General features: G+C 40.4%; 1 protein-coding gene across 2 annotated transcripts in view; it reads right to left on the reverse strand.

Annotated features, from left to right (window-relative positions):
- The window catches only part of pdzrn3b (PDZ domain containing RING finger 3b), a 381,612-nt gene that overhangs the window by 35,084 nt on the left and 327,732 nt on the right, over positions 1–18,796 (reverse strand). For both annotated transcript variants that reach the window (XM_078543728.1, XM_078543729.1), the window contains one exon: positions 3,370–3,454. In XM_078543728.1, coding sequence (XP_078399854.1) covers positions 3,370–3,454 — 85 coding nt within the window. The remainder of the gene's footprint in view (positions 1–3,369; positions 3,455–18,796) is intronic.

An 18,796-nucleotide genomic window follows, 5' to 3' on the forward strand; every position in this document is an offset into this window, starting at 1 on the left:
TCAGGCTTCCAAACACATTAACTATAAAATGGAACTTGGCTTTAGGCAATTTATTTGAATTTTACCTTTGGCACATATGTACATGCGTATGTGTGTATTATTTATATATAAATATAAAAGTGTGTGTTTGTCAACATTCAATTGGTGTGAAATTGGACTCCAGCAGGACACAAAACAGTTGAGCAGGTTGGGTGTAAAAAGGGCTGTCGTTTACTATCCCTCATTTTGCGCTGCTGCTAAAGATAAAGTTCATTCTCTCTAGTAGAATTTTTCTTTAAATCAGCATTCTATTTTGAATTTAAAATATTTAAACTTTATGTATTGTGAACTTATGTGAATATTTTACATCTAAAAAGCCAAATATTTAAAAGTTCAATGAAAAATCAAAATCATTTTTCTGCCTATTATTGGTGATCACAATGGGGATATTTTTTCATTACTACTATATGTCAGTTCAATTCCGGGTCAATTTTGCACGTAAATCTCTGAATCAACAAAGACTGACTGCCATTTATCATCAATCTTTTCCTACAGTGTCTGTTTTGCAGCACAGAGGGGAGAAAAAAAGAATATTGCTTGTACAAACATTGCAGGAGGCCTGGAATTTTGGATTTTCAATGAAATTACAAATTAGGCTAGAAATGCATAATTGAAACTGCAATCCATAACAATGCAATATCATAATTGGGCTGTAATGCAAGGAATTGTAGTTAATGCATGACACATCAAAATTATTTTAGCAGTCTATAGCATATAGCATCAGAAATCTGGTGTAACTACACTTGACAGGAAGGTGTGTATATCACTATTACTGCATATTCTAATTGCAGATGACTGAGAGTTATGTAAATCGCTAAGTGTTGGAGAGCCATTAAGGCAATTGAAGAATACATTATTTATTGACAGCTCTGCATGACAGCTGTCAGGCAAAGGCAGACAAACCAGCAACATTTGTCCTAGATTTACCAACATTTGTAATTTGCCAATTAAGGTGTCACTGACATTTCTGCTGCCTTTTATGTAAGCTCAATCAATTTGATGTGTTCTTTTTTAAAACATAAATCATTTGAAAAGTGGCAAAAAAAATCACATGAGATACAAAATCCAGATGATCAGTTATGATATCAACTGCAGAAAGGAATGACAGTTGTAAGCTTATTAAACGTGATAGAAGTTATTCCGTTTCAGGTAATAAAATGGTAAATATTACCCATTGCTTGGGGCTGTTGAGTTGCAATTTGGTCATTAATCAATGTTAGGCAGGGTCATAGTGCCATCCAACTCTCTGCAATGTACTGAGGATTGTTTACAACAATGCAGGTTTCCATTATCTCCTACCAACTATAAGCTGCATTTTAAGATTTTTTATTAAAGTAACAAGCAATATTGTGCACAATAACTGGAAAGCCAACAAACAAAAGGCATATTTTGAAACCCTGACTTGGAATTTCATTTGTAGCTGTCATTTTTTTATTACGATTGTTATGCTTCAGGCAAATGTACATTACACTCTTAAACAAAGTTTCATTTCACAGCATTTTCCTCAGAGAATGCATTTCAGGTAGAACTAACTGAAGTTTGGTGGGGATATTTCCCAATTCAATTCTTTGTTGTCCTACATCTTCCAGCACTTGCATGTAGTCCTTTAGGAGTTGCTCAAATCACATGTAACTCTGTGTTTTATGAACTTTCGATTCTGCATATACTATTTTATTACGTACAATAATTTTATGTTCCTGCACCTCTTAAATATATAGATTTTAGTATTTTAACATTTTCGAGATTTTTTTAAAGATAATGTGTAAATTGACTTACTATGGAAAATGAAAGAACTTCACATTAACATTTCACTGTTTTTAAAGACTTTTATCAGCATGACTTGAGTTGAGGCTAAGTGAATATTTTCTGTCACTTATACTAACCAGAAGATTCAGAAGTTATAATTATACAATGTCAGAGAGATATGAGGAAATGTTGCCCTTGACAACAAAATTCATATCATATGTTAATTCATCTCTCAGCTCCTTGGAAATGCTTTTTTTAAAAACAGAAGTACCTTTTGTCTATCCTGCTTGTTTGCACCAAACTGTTGATTTGATACAGACATTTCACAGAAAACAATAGCTGATCTTTACATTGCTAATACAATTAAATTCCAAGCACGTCCGTTGGAGAGAAACCCCATAAGGCTGACTTGATATTTTTCTTGCGCAGTTCGACATTTCCATTACAGTAAATGGAACAAGTGTCTCTGTGGTCTGTTCAAAAGCATTTATCAACAGACAACAAAAAGTAACTGAGAAAGGTACTGGAGCTCTGCTTTGTTAGTACTTTGACCTCTCCATTGATCTTAGTCTTCAAGATTTGAACAAGCTTCTTTAGTGGCTCAAGACATACTATCAGGCCATTAAGAGTTTCCCAATGCTCAGCTGCCTGTGTCATTGCACCGCTCACCTTTTGCCACCACACAGTACATCAAAGTCACCATTATAAATGGTTTGGCTCACATCATCACAAAGGAATGAACAGTAAAAAGTTCACTATTGATGTGATATTTTTCCTTTTCATACATCACATTACTTTTGTAATTTAATTATTAACTATTACAATTTCTGCGTTAATTTCAGCTGGTGCTTTGATGTGTTGATGATTTATAATATCAAAACAGTAGCTTTGAAAATTAATGAGCTGAAAATAGATACATTCCGACTTGTTATACAGTTAATGATAGTTGACGATTTAGCAATTTACTATGAGGTTATAGTGCAGTGAATGTTTCGCAAGACATGCAAACTGTAACAAAGAGGCCAAATGTAACAGGAGCCAAAGCTTAATCTTTTTGAGTGTATGTTACTATCAAAAGCCTCATAGAAGAGGGTGGAGAATTATTAACACTCATCAATTGTTTAATGTGTTTGCATTGGTTCTCAAGGGAAGTGATGTACTTCAGCAGTAGATCTATTTACATCTACTCTTGATATATTCTCTATGATGACATAATTAGAGATCCTATTGATTAAACATTATGGACCAAAAAATAAAGATCTATGTTCTGTTTTTCTGAAAGGCTGTTTTGACAAAGTGGACATGTGTCATTTGAAATATTTCTATTTCACGAAAAGAGTTTGTCCTTTGTGAAATTAATGACAGATTTTGCTGCCAATTGCACTATTAACCATAATTATTGAGTACAAATCTTAAATTATGTATACATAAGGAAAAATGTTCTTAATCAACCAAGTGCAGTACTAAGCATGAGAGGTCAAGTATGCCATATAAGTAAAGTAAAATGAAAAAATCTTCAAAGTTTTAAAATATGCCAGAGTTAACAGGTTTGCAGTCTAACTGACCTCCATATAATGGACTCACCTCGTATTCAAATTCTTCTCTGTCAATTTCATTTTGCAATCCTAAGTAGTCATTTGGATCGTAATAATCCTGTCCTGATGGGTGCCTACATGGAAAAGAAAGTAACGCTAAAAAGATGATTCATGTTTTTAATTCAATAATAATTTGATATCAAAACAAAATAACTTGGAAAAGATACAAACAACACTATGGTAGATTTTAATAGATCCGGATTTATTAATTTTTTTGAATTAGCTTCTAATAACTAAGACAAAGGGATTGAATTAGTCACGGTTGGAGTCTGTACTTCCAGGCTTAAATGGTCTAGAAGGGGTCGCAGCAGTCAATCATAGTTTTATTGTTGGTGCAGTGCATGTTGCATTAGAACACATGCTTGTACATAAAACATACCACTGTCCTCTGTAAATCATACTGCATGGCACAGCATGCATTCCCTTGCTTTTTATGAAGCACAAAACACAAGAACACCTTGCAAATAAATAGTTTACCACAAAAAGGATCTGCAGGACAACTTATTGTCAGTATTGCCCAATAGCTATGCTTCCCAAACAGAACAACCTAATTGTAGTTTTTTATGGTGTAACAACAATCTCCATTAATTCAAGTAAAGAGAGACAAAGCCAAGGAATATTTTTGTTACTGTTTGACTAATAAAGACTATATAATGAGAATGCAGAAGTATAAAACAAAAGCTTCATTAGACCTCAACTTACTGATCTGGCTACATCTTCCGTAAGGGTGCACAAGAGGGCAAATCATATGGTGTTACATCACTTCATGTGATGACATACACAGTATATGATTAGCATAAATTAACCTATTACACTACATTTCTCCCAAGTCTCTGATTCCCATTTCTATAACGCAAAGATCAAACAAACCACAACTTTAAACTGTGGTGTGTTGCAGTCCTTAATCTTGTTTTCTCCCCTTGGGTCCTCTTCCTTTTATAAGGACAACCACTGTGGCGGTTTCATGAGTCTATCAGAATGGATTCTCTTCTCCTCTGTAGGGGATTTGGGGGAGGGTTTGAATTCTGCAGGTGGCCTCTCAGACTCTCCTGGGCAAGAGGGGAGATGACTCAGGCTTATCAGTCAGGTTGTCATCTGGATTGATGGATGAATGCAGCATCACTGGCCAGTTCGTTTGGGTATATGACTGCTAAGGCTGCTTCGGTACACCAACCAGTGCACATTTGTTCCATCTCACTGTACCGTGCTCTGTTTATATGAAGTAGGACCAAGGATATGGTGTCTGTTCAACCAATTGTCCTTAGTGAGCTTGGTCTCAGATCCAAACCGGCTCTCCTGGTTAAATCTGGCAAGCTGGATGCTCTGTGACATTTGTTTTAGTTTTGCATCTGGCTGGAACAATATTTTTCCTCTTTCTCTCTCACTTTGCCCAAGTCATCAGGTTCTATTTCTGGGATGAGTGTGTGCATGTGCACGTGAGAGAGTGTGAGAGAGAGTGAAAGTAGAGAGTTGAGTTCTTGGTCTTCTTCCCATGAGGAGTTCACATAGTGCTGGATCATTTTGGAGTGACACTGAACGATAGCTTAGAAGTGCAAGTTGGTTGTCATCGTTCTTCAGCAATGCTTTCACTGCACACACTCCTCTGTCAGCTTCACCATTGGCTTGAGGGTATCTTGGTGAGCTTGTGGTATCGACAAATCTATATGATGACGTGAAGTATACATTAGCGAACTGTGGGCCATTGTCTGAGATTACAAGGTCTGGGATTCCATGTGTTACAAATATCTCCTTCAGTGATGTAACCATTGCTTCAGAAGTGTGACTCTGCAATTAGTTGACTTCTATCCATCTGGAGTAGTAGTCTACAATGATCAAGAACATCTTATCTCTGTACGAAGAGGTCTATACCGAGGTGCTCCCAAGGCCGTGATGGGAAGGATGATGATGTTAATGATTCTCTTGACTCCTGATGATGAATAGCACAAATGATACAGCTGGATATCATCTCTTCCGGTGACTTTGAGAGACAAAGGAATATTTTGCTCTGGCTCAACATTGTGTGATGCTCAAAGGTCCTCGGTGCAATCATTATAGAATGTCAAATCTCAGAACTCCTGGAATGACCACTCTCAACATAGATGAGTAAATCGTCAACTACACTGAGGTGCCCTCTCTGTATATAGCACTATCTGAGAATTGGATTGAGTGATGTATGTTGGCCATCTTTTGAAGCAGTACTCTCTGACCTGAGCACATTCTTCATCAGATTTCCATGCATCTCTGATTTCACTTAGTCTCTGAGTTGTAGCTGATAAATTTGTGGTTGTTGTTGATGAAAAGGTTTCGACCTCTTCCACAAGGGCTACATAACTTTGTTAGGGCCTTGCCACTGGGATGTGGGACAAAGCATCTGCTGTATTCTGCTGCTTTCCCAAAACATAATCTGTCTTTGCATCAAACCTCATCAATCTCAGTCTGAATTGTTGTACTCATGGAGGCATTTTTGCTAACTCCTCAGAATTTAAGGGTGTCACTAAGGACTTGTGGCCTGTCTCTATCTTGAAGTTGAGACTCAGAACATAATTTGCAAACTTCTTGTAAGCATAAATAGCAGATAGTGTTTCTTTCTCTGAGCTGCATATTTCTGTTCAGTCTCTGTCTGTGAACTGGTCTGTGCTTTCCATCTGTCTGTATCTGAAAGAGTACAGCTCCCAGTCCTGTAGAAGATGCAACTGCAGCAAAGGTAGTGGGTAGCTCTGGATCATAGCAAGCTAAAATATCAGGCGATAACACCATCTCTTTAATTTTCTCAGAAGACCTCCATTCCCAGCACTGTGTATTGTACAGTTGCAACAGTTGACATGGTGGCTCATTGACCACAAGCAGGTTGGGCAGGAACTTTTACCATTCCCATGAATCTCTGGAGCTCAATCATGTTCTGAGGAGCTGGAAACTCCTCGATTGCTCTTGTCTTCTGTGGATCAACTCTGACACTGGATATCTGTGAGAATTTGCATTTGTTGTTGAGTGTAGGTCCTGCTTCCTCTAGGCGTTGCAGCACAACTTGTGCTCTCGTGTCATGTTCTGGCTGAGTGTATCCATGGATCAGGACATCATTCATGTGACATAAGACGCCATCCAGTCCTTCTGGGGTGCTTGATTTTGTCCTCTGGAAGACTTCTGGCACTGATGTGATGCCAAAGGGTAATCTGTTGAAGCAAAACTTCACAAATGGAATAATGAAGGTTGTGAGCAACTCAGACTTTTCATCGAAGGGTAGTTATCAAAAACCACTATTTGCATCAAGCTTTGTGAAGAATAAAGTCTTTCCCAATTTAGTTTAGCTCTTGTCCACAGCTAAAATAGGATGAATTTCGTGTTCAACTCATTTGTTCAGCTAAAATGTGGGTAGATTCCGACAGATCTATTGGGTTTTGGCACTGGGACCATCCCCGAGCACCAGCTTGTTGGTTCTGTCACTGGCGAAATGAGCCCTTGCTTCAACATGGAGTCAAGTCCCTTCTTTACCTTTGGGCAAGACTGGATGAGGAACTTTTCTGGGTGTAAACAGGCACACTGACTTTGTTTCAGGATGTAGTAATATGGTATGCTGCCTTCAGCTTTCCAAATCCTATGAACAGCTGTGTGAATTCAGCTCTGGGGCAGCTTTTTCCGGTCAACAAGCAGGGGCGGGGCCTCCTTGCTGATGCATAAAATGACGCGGGGTGACGTCGGGCGTGCGTCTCGACGTCTCCCTGCATCATTTAGATTTTCAGGTTGGCAGGGGTGCAGCTGAGTCAACTGCGTGCCTGTTGACTTGGCAACGGCCTATTAAAGCCATTAAAAAACTAATTGGTTGGTGGGCAGGCCGGGAGCCCTGGGGGGCTTCTGAAAAAGCATGAAACCTCATCCACGGGTGGGATGAGGTTTCATGAGGGATTTAAAAATTTCAGAATAATTTTAAATAAAAGTAATGGACATGTCCCAGCTCATGTGACAGTGTCACATGAGGGAACATGCCAGGAAAATTTTTTGCACACTTAAAATTTTTTTTTACAACTTCCACTGATCTCCGAGGTGGTACTTTGCCTCAGGGAGATCAGTGCGCTCTTCTGCGCGCATGTGTGAAAGAGTGCAGTCCTGGCTCAGGGAATCCCCCCCACCCGCACTGGGAGTGCTCAGCGCTTCCAAGTGGACATCACGCTGGGTGGGCCTTAATTGACCTGCCCATGTAAATTGGGGGCGCTGATCGGGAACCCGCCAACCTGCGCCGGACCCCGCACAACCCCCCGACGGAGGAAAATGCTGCCCCTGGAGTTTTTAGGCTGATCTTCTTGGCTTTCCAGTTCCTCTACTTGGCAAATCATGTGCAGGTCGGTACAGGCCTTGGTGCTCAAGAGTGAGTAACTCTGATTCTGAATCACATACAACAATGTTTCTCTTTATATTTGAGGGTTGTGTTCAGTTCTCCTATCACCTCTTAGTTCAATGCCTTCCATCCATATAGTTTGAAGAGAGCTTCTCTACAACCACTATTCAGCATCAGAAAGAACTGAAACTGCTGCACCCGAGTCCAACTTAAAATGTGTCTTGTTTCCCTCTACTAGGATCTCAGCACTCCAGTAGCTTTTGCTTGGTTCCTGGATAGCTGGATATCATCTGCTTCATGGATCTTGCCGCCTTTTGAAGGCTTCTCTTCATGTGTATTCTGTTCAGGCTCGTGCTATGGCACAACTGGAAGTGGCCCATCTTTTCGCATAAATGGCATTTGGTTTCTTTGGCAGGGCAGTTTTCACCACTATGTTTTTCCCTGCCACACCAATTACAGTTAGCTGGGGCTGTTGTTGGACATTCTTCCTGTCTCCCCTGCTTTTTTTATGACAGCTTTATCTTTTTTCATATTTGACATACTCTAGTGAGTCAACTGCTTCTAACATAGGGTTCTCCCTGTCACTTCGAATCACAGGTCGATTTTGTTTCCTGACCTCAGCTTGTCTGCTCAGTTGGTTTGCGTTTACTAAGGTAAGGTCATCTCTTGACTGCAAATGGTCAGATATGGCATCATCAAATTCTCCCACAATGATTCTGTCACTGACCAGTCATCTTTCAAGCTACCATACTCACAGTGAGGCCTGACGCGGTACCATGTCTGGCAAATCTCTGATACCATTTCTCCTTGCTTCTGCTTGGTTGAGGCCTGTGACCATCTCAAAGCTTTCAGGCAATGGTAGAGACTTTGCCATCACTATTTAACCCACCGCTACTACCATATAATATTCTTGGTATTGTTTGACTAATACAGAATATATAATGAGTCTGCAGAGATATATAATACACAAGCTTTGTTAGAACACTGCTCTGGCTACATCTTCCTCGAGGGTGTACAAGAGAACACTTGCTGTGATTATGTTCACTGTCTCGTTTAGCATACTAAACAGGATTAACCCATTACCTTAAACTTTAGTCACAGTGGGACAACTCAATCCAATCTTTACTGAAACCCTCCAACTAGAATTGCTGACACTTCTGTATGCACTTGGGATATGGGTGATTTTGACAGGGTTTCATTATTGCCTATCTCTTAGTTGCCTTTAGAAGGTAGAAGTATGCCTTCTCCTTGAACTGTTGCAGTCCATGCACTACTGTTGCTGCCATGATGGTGTTAGGTTAGGAATTCCAAGGTACTGACTTAGCATATTGAATCTGAATAATCATTGTGACTGCATTCAAAATCCATTTCTGCTGCTTTTCTACTGATCTATGATTAAAATACTATTCTTTATTAGCCTAGGTTTCACATCACTAAAATTGATCTTTAGGGCACCATTTAAACTTTGACAAGACTGACCACTTTTCCCATAAATCTTGGCATTAAAACAGGTGTTGTGACTGCTTTTCTAATTCAAATTATTTTCCCTGTGCATCACATAGGCTGTGGAAAAGCAAGGGAGGTTTTTAACCGCTCCTTGCTGGATTTGTTTGTGTGGAACTCCAGTCCCACTACTCCGTTCTTTTTCACTGCATTTTAGTATTGCTTTAAAAGTAACACAGTATCTCCTTCTGCTCTGAGCCAATGTAATTTAAACCAAATAGGAAGTAAAGACTTCCAGCTTTGTGGCCCGCACCAAAAAGCTGTTGACAGTATCTCTTCACAGGCCTCTAACTTTCCTCAGTGTGTCACAGTGGAGGTGTTATATCCTTCAGAGATACTGCAGTATTAATGCAGATTAATGGTCAAGTTTCCTGTTCTTTATAGCAAAAGGTGGAAACTTACTCCACATACATGAAAATATCTTTCAAGTTCATTTTTGTACAAACATTTGCATTGAAGGTATGCTTCACTGTCAAAAATAATTATTCTTTAATGGGATGCGGGCTTCGCTGGGTGGGCCAGCATTTATTGCCCATCCCTAGTTGCCCTTGAGAAGATGGAGGTGAGCTGCCTTCTTGAAGCACTGCAGTCCATGTGGTGTAGGTACACCCACAGTGCAGTTAGGGAGTTCCAGGATTTTGACCCAGTGACAGTGAAGGAACGGCGATATATTTCCAAGTCAGGATGGTGAATGACTTGGAGGGGAACTTCCAGGTGGTGGTGTTCTCATCTATCTGCTGCCCTTGTCCTTCTAGCGGTCGTGGGTTTGGAAGGTGCTGTTGAAGGAGCCTTGGTGAATTCCTCCAGTGCATCTTGTAGATGGTACACACTGCTGCTATTGTGCGTCCATGGTGGCGGGAGTGAATGTTTGTGGATGTGGTACCAATCAAGAGGGCTGCTTTGTCCCGGGTGGTGTTGAGGTTCTGGAGTGTTGTTGGAGCTGCAATCATCCAGGCAAGTGGAGAGTATTCCATCACGCCCCTGACTTGTGTCTTGTAGGTGATGGATAGGCTTTGGGGAGTCAGGTGGTGAGTTACTCGCTGCAGAATTCCCAGCCTTTGACCTGCTCTTGTAGTCACAGTATTTATATGGCTGGTCCAGTTCAGTTTCTGGTCAATGGTAACCCCCCAGGATGTTGATAGTGGAGGATTCAGTGATGGTAATGCCATTGAATGTTAAGGGGAAATGATTGGATTCTCTCTTGTTGGAGATGGTCATTGCCTGTGTGGTGCGAATTTTACCTGCCACTTATCAGTTCAAGCCTGAATGGAAGGCCATTGATGAAGAAGCTGAAGATGGTTGGGTCTAGGACACTATCCCGAGGAACTCCTTCAATGATGTCCTGGGACTGAAATGATTGATTCCAACAACCACAACCATCTTCCTTTGTGCTAGGTATGACTTCAAGCAGCAGAGAATTTTCCCCCTGATTCCTATTGACTCCAGTTTTGCGAGGGCTCCTTGATACCACACTGTCACTGTCAAGTGCTGCCTTAATGTCGAGGATGGTCACTCTCACCTCACCTCGTGAGTTCAGCTCTTTTGTCCATGGCTGACTAAGGCTGTATGGAGGTGAGGAGGTGTGTTAATGAGTAGATTATTGCTGAGTAAGCGCTGCTTCATAGCACTATCAAGGACACCTTCTATTGCTTTACAGGTGATCGAGAGTAGACTAATAGGGCAGCAATTGGCTGGGTTAAATTTGTCCTACTTTTTGTGGACAGGACATAAACCTGGGCAATTTTCCCCATTGCCAGGTAGATGCCAGAATTGTAGCTGTACTGGAACAGCTTGGCTAGGGGCGTTGCTAATTCTGGTGCTCAATTAAGTCTTCAGTACAGTTGTCAGAATTTTGCAGTATGCAGGGCCTCAGCCATTTCTGATAATCATGTGGGTGAATTGAACGAGCTGAAGTCTGGCATCTGTGATGCTGGGGACCCCAGGAAGAAGCCGAGATGGATCATCCACTCAGCACCTCTGGCTGAAGATGGTTGCAAACACTTCAACCTTGTTTTTACATTGATGTGCTGGGCCCCATCATTGACGATGGGAATATTTATGGACCCTCCTCTTCCAGTTAGTTGTTTAATTGTCTACCACCATTCGTGACTGGATGTGGCAGGACTGTAGAGCTTAGAGCTGATCTGCTGTTTGTGGGATTGCTTCGCTCTATGTGTATCACATGCTGCTTCTGCTGTTTGGCATGCAAGTAGTCCTGTGTTATAGCTTCACCAGGTCATTACCTCATTTGTACGTATGCCTGGTGCTGTTCCTGGCATGCTCTCCTGCACTTGTCATTGAACTAGTGTTGATCCCCCAGCTTGATGGAAATGGTAGAGTGGGATTTATTCCAGGCCATTTGGTCACAGATTGTGATTGCATACAATTCTGCTGCTGCTGGTGCCCAGTTTTGCGTTGCTAGATCTGTTTGAAATCCATCCCATTTAGCATGGTGGTAGTGCTCCACAACAAAATGGAGCATATCCTCAATGTGAAGATGGGACTTGTCTCCACAAGGACTGTGCGGCGGTCACTCCAACTAATACTGTCACGGACAGGTGCATCAGCAGCAGGTAGATTGTGACGACGAGGTCAAGTAGGTTTCTCAAGTAGGTAGTTTGTTCCCTTACCAGCTGCCTTAGACACAGTCTTGCAGCTATGTCCTTTAGGACTCGACCAGCTCAAGTTAGTAGTGGTGCTACCAAGTCATGCTTGGTGATGGACATTGAAGTTCCCCACAGAGTACAATCTGTGCCCCTGCCACCCTCAGTGCTTCTTCCAGGTGGTGTTCAACATGGAGGAGCACAGATTCATCAGCTGAGGGGAGGAGTGGTGTTTGGTGGGTGGGCGGGGGGGGGGGGGGGGGGGGGGGTGATGACAGCAGGTAGTAACCAGCAAGAGGTTTCCTTGCCCGTGTTTGACCTGATACCAATGTGAAGACACTTTGTACAATTTTGAAACAGTTCATTAGGAAATCTAAAAGGACATTAAACAGTGACAAAAATTATGACTCACATACCACATAAATAGCCTTTTTTATTTGGTACAATATTTTAACTTCTCTCCTTAAAATGCTGGAAACTAGGGTGACGCAAGCTTCAACATAATGGGAGAGCCAAACTCATGTTAGGGTATTGCTGCCATCAATTAGTATTAGTTTAGTTCTTGCTTCAGTAGCTTTTCCAAATCAGTGGCACAGCAATGTCTTCAGCAATTGTTTAAACAAAAATATTTAACATGCTGACAGAACTAAACAAAAAGGTTGTTTAATTTTTGGTGAGTACAATTGTGTGATCATAACCTTTCCTTTCAGAGCTCCCATTAGAAATGATTTACAAGTTATAAAAAAAGTTGTGATCAACTTGAAGGTGGCTTATTTATCTCAATCTTGTACATTTGTTTGTGTTATTTTTGTTCAAACACTGAATGCTAACTACATTGTGGGATCTAGCTAGGTAGAATTACTGATCCTACCAATGTGAAGACTTTGAATAAACATACACAACTAACATGACAGGATCACTGAGGAAATCCTGGTCAATAAGTGGATCTACTTAAATTATTTCAGCCCCCTCATTGTTATACTAACTCCAAGAAGTCAATTTGCTTTCTCCTTATTATGAGTGAATATGCAAAGAACATTTTTGTAACTTAGCTTTGAAGTGTATTACTCATCATCAATTCTTGTTTCAAACTAAGCGTGCATATGACAAATTTTAATGAATGATAATTTAGTGTAAATGTCTTTGCGTCTTCCCAGAGCACAGTAAATTTTTAATTGGATCAATAGGTGTGTGAATTTTTTTTGGGTAATTGTTTCTCCCCCCCTAAGAGGCTGTGTTTGTTTTCAAAGTTGCACTTTGTTCTTTTGTAAATAAAATCAAATTCAAAAAAGGAAATGGCTAGATCTTCTCACAATGTCTTTTGCTTTGCCTCTCTCCTCCTGTTTCATGGGTGTTAGAAAGGTTAAAATAATTGTTTCTCAGTGATTTGCATTGGCACTGATAGAGGTAATTAGTTATGTCAAAATTTAACTGGTATTTCTTTTTGTTGAAAGCTAAAGTAACATTAAATAAACAAACCATCCTCGACTGCAAAAGATTATTTGAAGATGCAAACATGTGTAGCATTAAACAGTTTGATGAGAAATTGTTGAAGAAAATATACACTTGAAATAAACTCCATTCATTAATTGGAAGCATTTCCAATGCTGGTTCCACTGATAAAACTTTTAGTGACCTCATCCAGCCTTTTTTCACATTATAGGTCTCCAGTTACATGAAAAGAAATTGAAAATGCTGTATGTATTTAACAAGACATAAAAATGTTCCATTTTGAGGGCTCAATAGATTTTTTGCAATGAAATGATCAATGACACTAATAAATTTTGCAATTCTATCAGTTAAATCTATTCAGAAATGACTAGCACATACACATATTTTTGAACATTTATACTATTATCACAAAGCTAAAAGATCAATTTTCATCACTTTTCAATATATGTTCAGAAGGGAATATAATACAAATGATATAATGCTGCAATATAAACCTCTAAAACAGTTATTATGATTAATGCTTTTCTATCAAATTTTCAAAGCTTGTAAGAATGGATACTGGGTGAGCTAATAAGTATTATTTGCACAAATACATTCAAGGATCATTATACAAGTTATGGCTAGATGAGATGTTAGAGTGCTTCACTGTGTAAAGTCCTTTGAGATAGTTATTATGACAATTATATAATATTCATTATTATTGAAGTATCAAAAAGACAAGCTATGAAATAAACAGAAATATACAATTACATTTCTCTAAAGCGCCTTTGAAATTAATCAAGTATTGACATTCTATTTAGTCCTCCAAGTAGGTCTTACAGTAGGATTGAAAATTAAAGAAACCATGTATCTTGCCATCATTAAATATTTGTTCACATGTGGTAAATCGCTCATCCCACCGAAGGATTTTCTTAGCAGTTGATTTCTTGCCTACTAAATTAGTTGGAATTCTCATCACCAGAACTACATTACCAATGAACAGCAGACCTGAGCAGTTTTCTTAATGCACCTTTGTACACTATTCAGAACAACTGGGGACGTAGTGCAATACAGTAAATGTTTCCAGGAACTGGTGGTTGCTAAGGTAATTTATCGAATGAGTTACTAGGTAGCAAGATTGGAAATATTAACCTATTCTCCTCCCCTCAATTTAGTACTCCATGGACAGGATTTTTCAGTCGGCGTGCCGGGGCGGGCCCGACACACTGACATGTAAAATGATGCGTGATGATGTCAGGCGTGCGTCCCGACGTCATCACGCAGTTCCATGATATTTCGTTCGGCGGGTGTGTGCCAGTGTCGGATGCACGGCCGCCATTATAAAGGCCATTAAGAAAGTAATTGATGTGATTGTTAACGCTGCCTGTCCAACCTTAAGGTTGGTGGGTAGGTGTAAAGGCCAAGCGGCCTTCGTGTTTTTTAGGAAACCTCATTCATGAGCAGCATGAGGTTTCCTAAAACTTTCATTACATAAATAAAATTTTTTTCCTAAATATAAAAACATGTCTCATCTCATGTGACACAGTGACATGAGGGGACATGTTTAAATACATTTTTAAACCATTTATTTAATTATTTCAGTATCAATTCAATCTCCCTGAGGCAGCTCCATGCCTCAGGGAGACTGAAGTGCTCTTTCGGGAGGGAGCGCTAACCCCAACTCTCCCTCCTCTCCTCGCCAGCACAGGTAGCACTGAGCGCTATGACTCGCGTATTACGTTTGTGTAAAATGGCGGTGCTGAGCCGATCACGGGCGGCGAGCCCGCCTGCCATATGAAAAATTCAGTGAAATGCTGGTCCAGGCTTTGCAGTTGTAATGATGACAAAACTGTCAGCATTGGCGGTCACTACTCCATGAAACTGACAGTAAGTTCTGGCATCTGCACTTGCACAATTAAACATGAAAATCCAGAAGTTGCTGCCAGCAATCCCTCGTTCTTTCATAGCATAGATTGATGAAGATGGAAATCTTAGAAATCACTTCATTTGATGTAAACTTCTAGTTTTTACACTGTTTATATCACTGTAAAAAGTTACACCTTATTGACTAAGATGCAAGTGGGTTTTTAATGGTTTACTAAGTCATAATTATTTGTAAACAACTTATCTAGTCCTTAAAAACTAATTTTGTACTTGTGAAATGTCAAATTTCTCCATTGTAATAAAAATTGCATAGACTTTTTGAAATTTTATTTTGTTTTTAAAATTTTTGATATGGTGGATATGGAGATGGTGGCGTAGCGGTAATGTCACTGGACTAGTAATCCAGAGGCTCAGGCTAATGCTCTGGGGACACAGGTTCAAATCCCATCACAAGTAGCCGGTAGAATTTAAATCCAATTTGAAAAATCTGGAATTGAAAACTAGGCTCAGTAATGGTAACCAGGAAATTATCATTGATTGTCACAAAAAAAAACATCTGGCTCACTAATGTCCTTTAGGGAAGGAAACCTGCCGTCCTTATCTGGTCTAGCCTACATGTGACTCCAGACCCACAGCAATGTGGTTGACTCTTAACTGCCCTCAAGGTCAATTAGAGATTGGCAACAAATACTGGCCTTGCCAGCGACATCCACATTCCCCATGAAAGATTAATAATTTTTAAAAATGGTTTCTACCTTAATTCAAATGTACGCCCCAATCTTTATTTTCTTCTCTGTTAAGTTATTAAAAAGTGAAAGCTAATCTGTGCTTTTTATTTCCTGATTTGCTGTCCGCAAGAATTCTTCAATCTGATTTTCTGCTCATCCCACTCGATGCCACCACTGTTGCTGAATGGCAGGGACTTCTTACAGCTGATGCCAGAATGAAACTGTGTCAGGAAAGGTGAAGTCCACACCACAGATACCACTGGATCTTTGTGGGCAGCTTTCCTCGAGGCCAGTGGCAAGTGTGTTCATTCTGTCAGTGACCTCAAAATCTGGACCATCAAGTTTAATGTGGTTTATTAAATTTGATACAGCACTGGCACAAAACTCCCCAGGACTTTGTCAGGGAACAAACATCTCTCTCAAAAAGAGCTGACAAAATTTCAATTGGGAGGACAAGCTCAGTATCTCAAAACAATGTATTTGGTTATTTATATAAAAACAAAAAACTGCGGATGCTGGAAATCCAAAACAAAAACAGAATTACTTGGAAAAACTCAGCAGGCCTGGCAGCATCGGCGGAGAAGAAAAGAGTTGACGTTTCGAGTCCTCATGACCCTTCAACAGTTCTATTGAAGGGTCATGAGGACTCGAAACGTCAACTCTTTTCTTCTCCGCCGATGCTGCCAGACCTGCTGAGTTTTATTTGGTTATTTGTTAAGCAGCTCAGAGTTCCAGCTCCGTGGTGTTGTACATTTTACAAAAAACAAATATTGCATTAACTTAAGTTACATTCCATTGTAAAAGATGCTTTGAAGCTGACACGGGAGGGCCCAGTTAGCTCTGTTGGTTAGACGGCTAGCACGTGGTTCTGAATAACACCAACCATGCGGGGTGTAATCCCGTTTCGGCTGAGGTAGACTCAGGGACCTGCCTCCTCACCCTGTGCCACAGGAAAACCAAGGCATAAGCTGTGATTTGGCGACCCTCGAATAATCGAGGATGCTACCTGGAGAAGAGAAGAAGCTTATGTGGAACACCCTGCCATTCTCAACTATTTTTTTTCCGCTGGAAGACTACTCATTTGGGCATATGGAAATTTCCAGTGTGACAGTGTGCCAGTCAAGTAATCTATGGAGAAGTTAAGATACTCGCATGGATCATATAACTAACAATTGGAAATAGTTTGTTTTCTAACAACGTAGGGTATTGCACAAAAGTCCATTTGCAGTCTTGTGTAAAGTTTAATCTGGAGAACACGAGATTCTCGTATACTACAAATGAGAGTTTGAACAGCATTTCTGTGGGATAAGATATACAGCTTGTAAGCTTGACGTATTCATTCTAATAATCTTGAATTAATTGAGTATAATAGTAAATGCCGGTAATTCTATTAAACATACGTATCAACTTGGTGCAAAACAGCAATAGAATTGACTTGCAGGTGTACAAAATAACTGATCAAAACGGTAAAATGTTTCTCTGAAGTCTAATAACTAACCTTCATTGTTAATGTTCCTTTGCAAGTTATGCATTGCAATAGATTTCCTGTTCCAGTTCAAAACATCAAACAGTTTGGGTCCCAGATGTTCGCATTCACCGAAGATCGTGTCAACAGGGGGCAGGAATGAGGTGGGGCTTGACAGAATAGATGCTAAGAGGATGTTTCCCCTTGTGGGGGAATCTAGAACTTGGGAGCACAGTTTCAGAATAAGGAGGTCACCCAGTTAAGATGGAGATGAAGTGGAATTTCTTCTCTCAGAGGGTTGTTAGTGTTTGGAATTCTCTTCCACAGAGAGCAGTGGAGGCTGGGTCTTTGAATATATTCAAGGCTGAGTTAGTTTTTTTTATCTACAAGGGAGACAAAGATTGTTAAGTGGGGGGTGGGGAAGGGGGAAGAGAGGGGGTGGTGTGGGGCAGGCAAGTGGAGGCCACGATCAGGGTTGCAGTGATCTTATTGAATGGCGGAGCAGCCTTGTGGGGCCAAACAGACTACTCCTGCTCCCATTTCTGTGGTTCTTATGCAAATAATATTTTTTTCCAAACTCTTAACTCCTCATTTCCACAGAACAGTTCCAAGCAGAGATGCAGCTGACAAATAGTAAGATTTTGTTTCAATCTTCATCACATAAGTTCACATAAACACTTCTGTAACGTTACAGTAAAAGCTCTCCCCAGTTTTATGGGTTGAGTCAGTTCCCCAGCCTGGCTAAATTGACACACTGGGTTAAAGTAGTCTTTGGGATGCCTTCCTTCTGCACTCTTCAAAATAAATTCCAGGTGATACATAAGAAAGTTACTCTGTGGGAAGGAGGTTGTGGTAGAGTTTAACTATTGGACACCTGACTGGTAGAATGCACATAGCTAGCATTGTTAACGTGACCCAATCCAGTTTGAGGATGTGGCAGGCTGTGGGTGCTAAATGGGCATCTAAATGTAGCTGTCCAGCTCCAGGCCAATGCAATATTACACAATTCAGAGGTCAGCTTCACTGGGCAAAAGGTAGGAGAGTCTGAAGTGGTATTGTCCCACGTCATTGCTGTGAAGTCTGCAGGAGCACGTCTGCAGACGTGGGCTAAAAAGGAAGGTTTTTTCATTTATCTGCAAAGCTCCATCTTCCTTCTCTCATGCTGCTGATTTGTTTCAGCCTGATGGGAATCCTGCAAAGCATCCCATTAAACTGCTGCCGGATCCGTCTAACTGCATAGGACTAGGGTTAGCATTTGTTCATGAGGCATCTGCCCGAGTCTCACAGGCACCTCATCTGCTGCCAAACCAACATTGTTAAAGTTAGAAACCAGTGGGAATGGAGCATGGGGTAGAGTTACTCCATTTCAGCTGCTCGTCTGTTCTATTCCAGTCCAATAAGAGGAATTACAATGGAGGGTGTATATGTATGCATTTCCCAGAGCCATGCCATTAGTATCTCACCTCCAGTTT

The sequence above is a fragment of the Cetorhinus maximus genome, chromosome 6, assembly GCF_964194155.1.
Source record: "Cetorhinus maximus chromosome 6, sCetMax3.hap1.1, whole genome shotgun sequence".
NCBI lineage: Eukaryota > Metazoa > Chordata > Chondrichthyes > Lamniformes > Cetorhinidae > Cetorhinus > Cetorhinus maximus.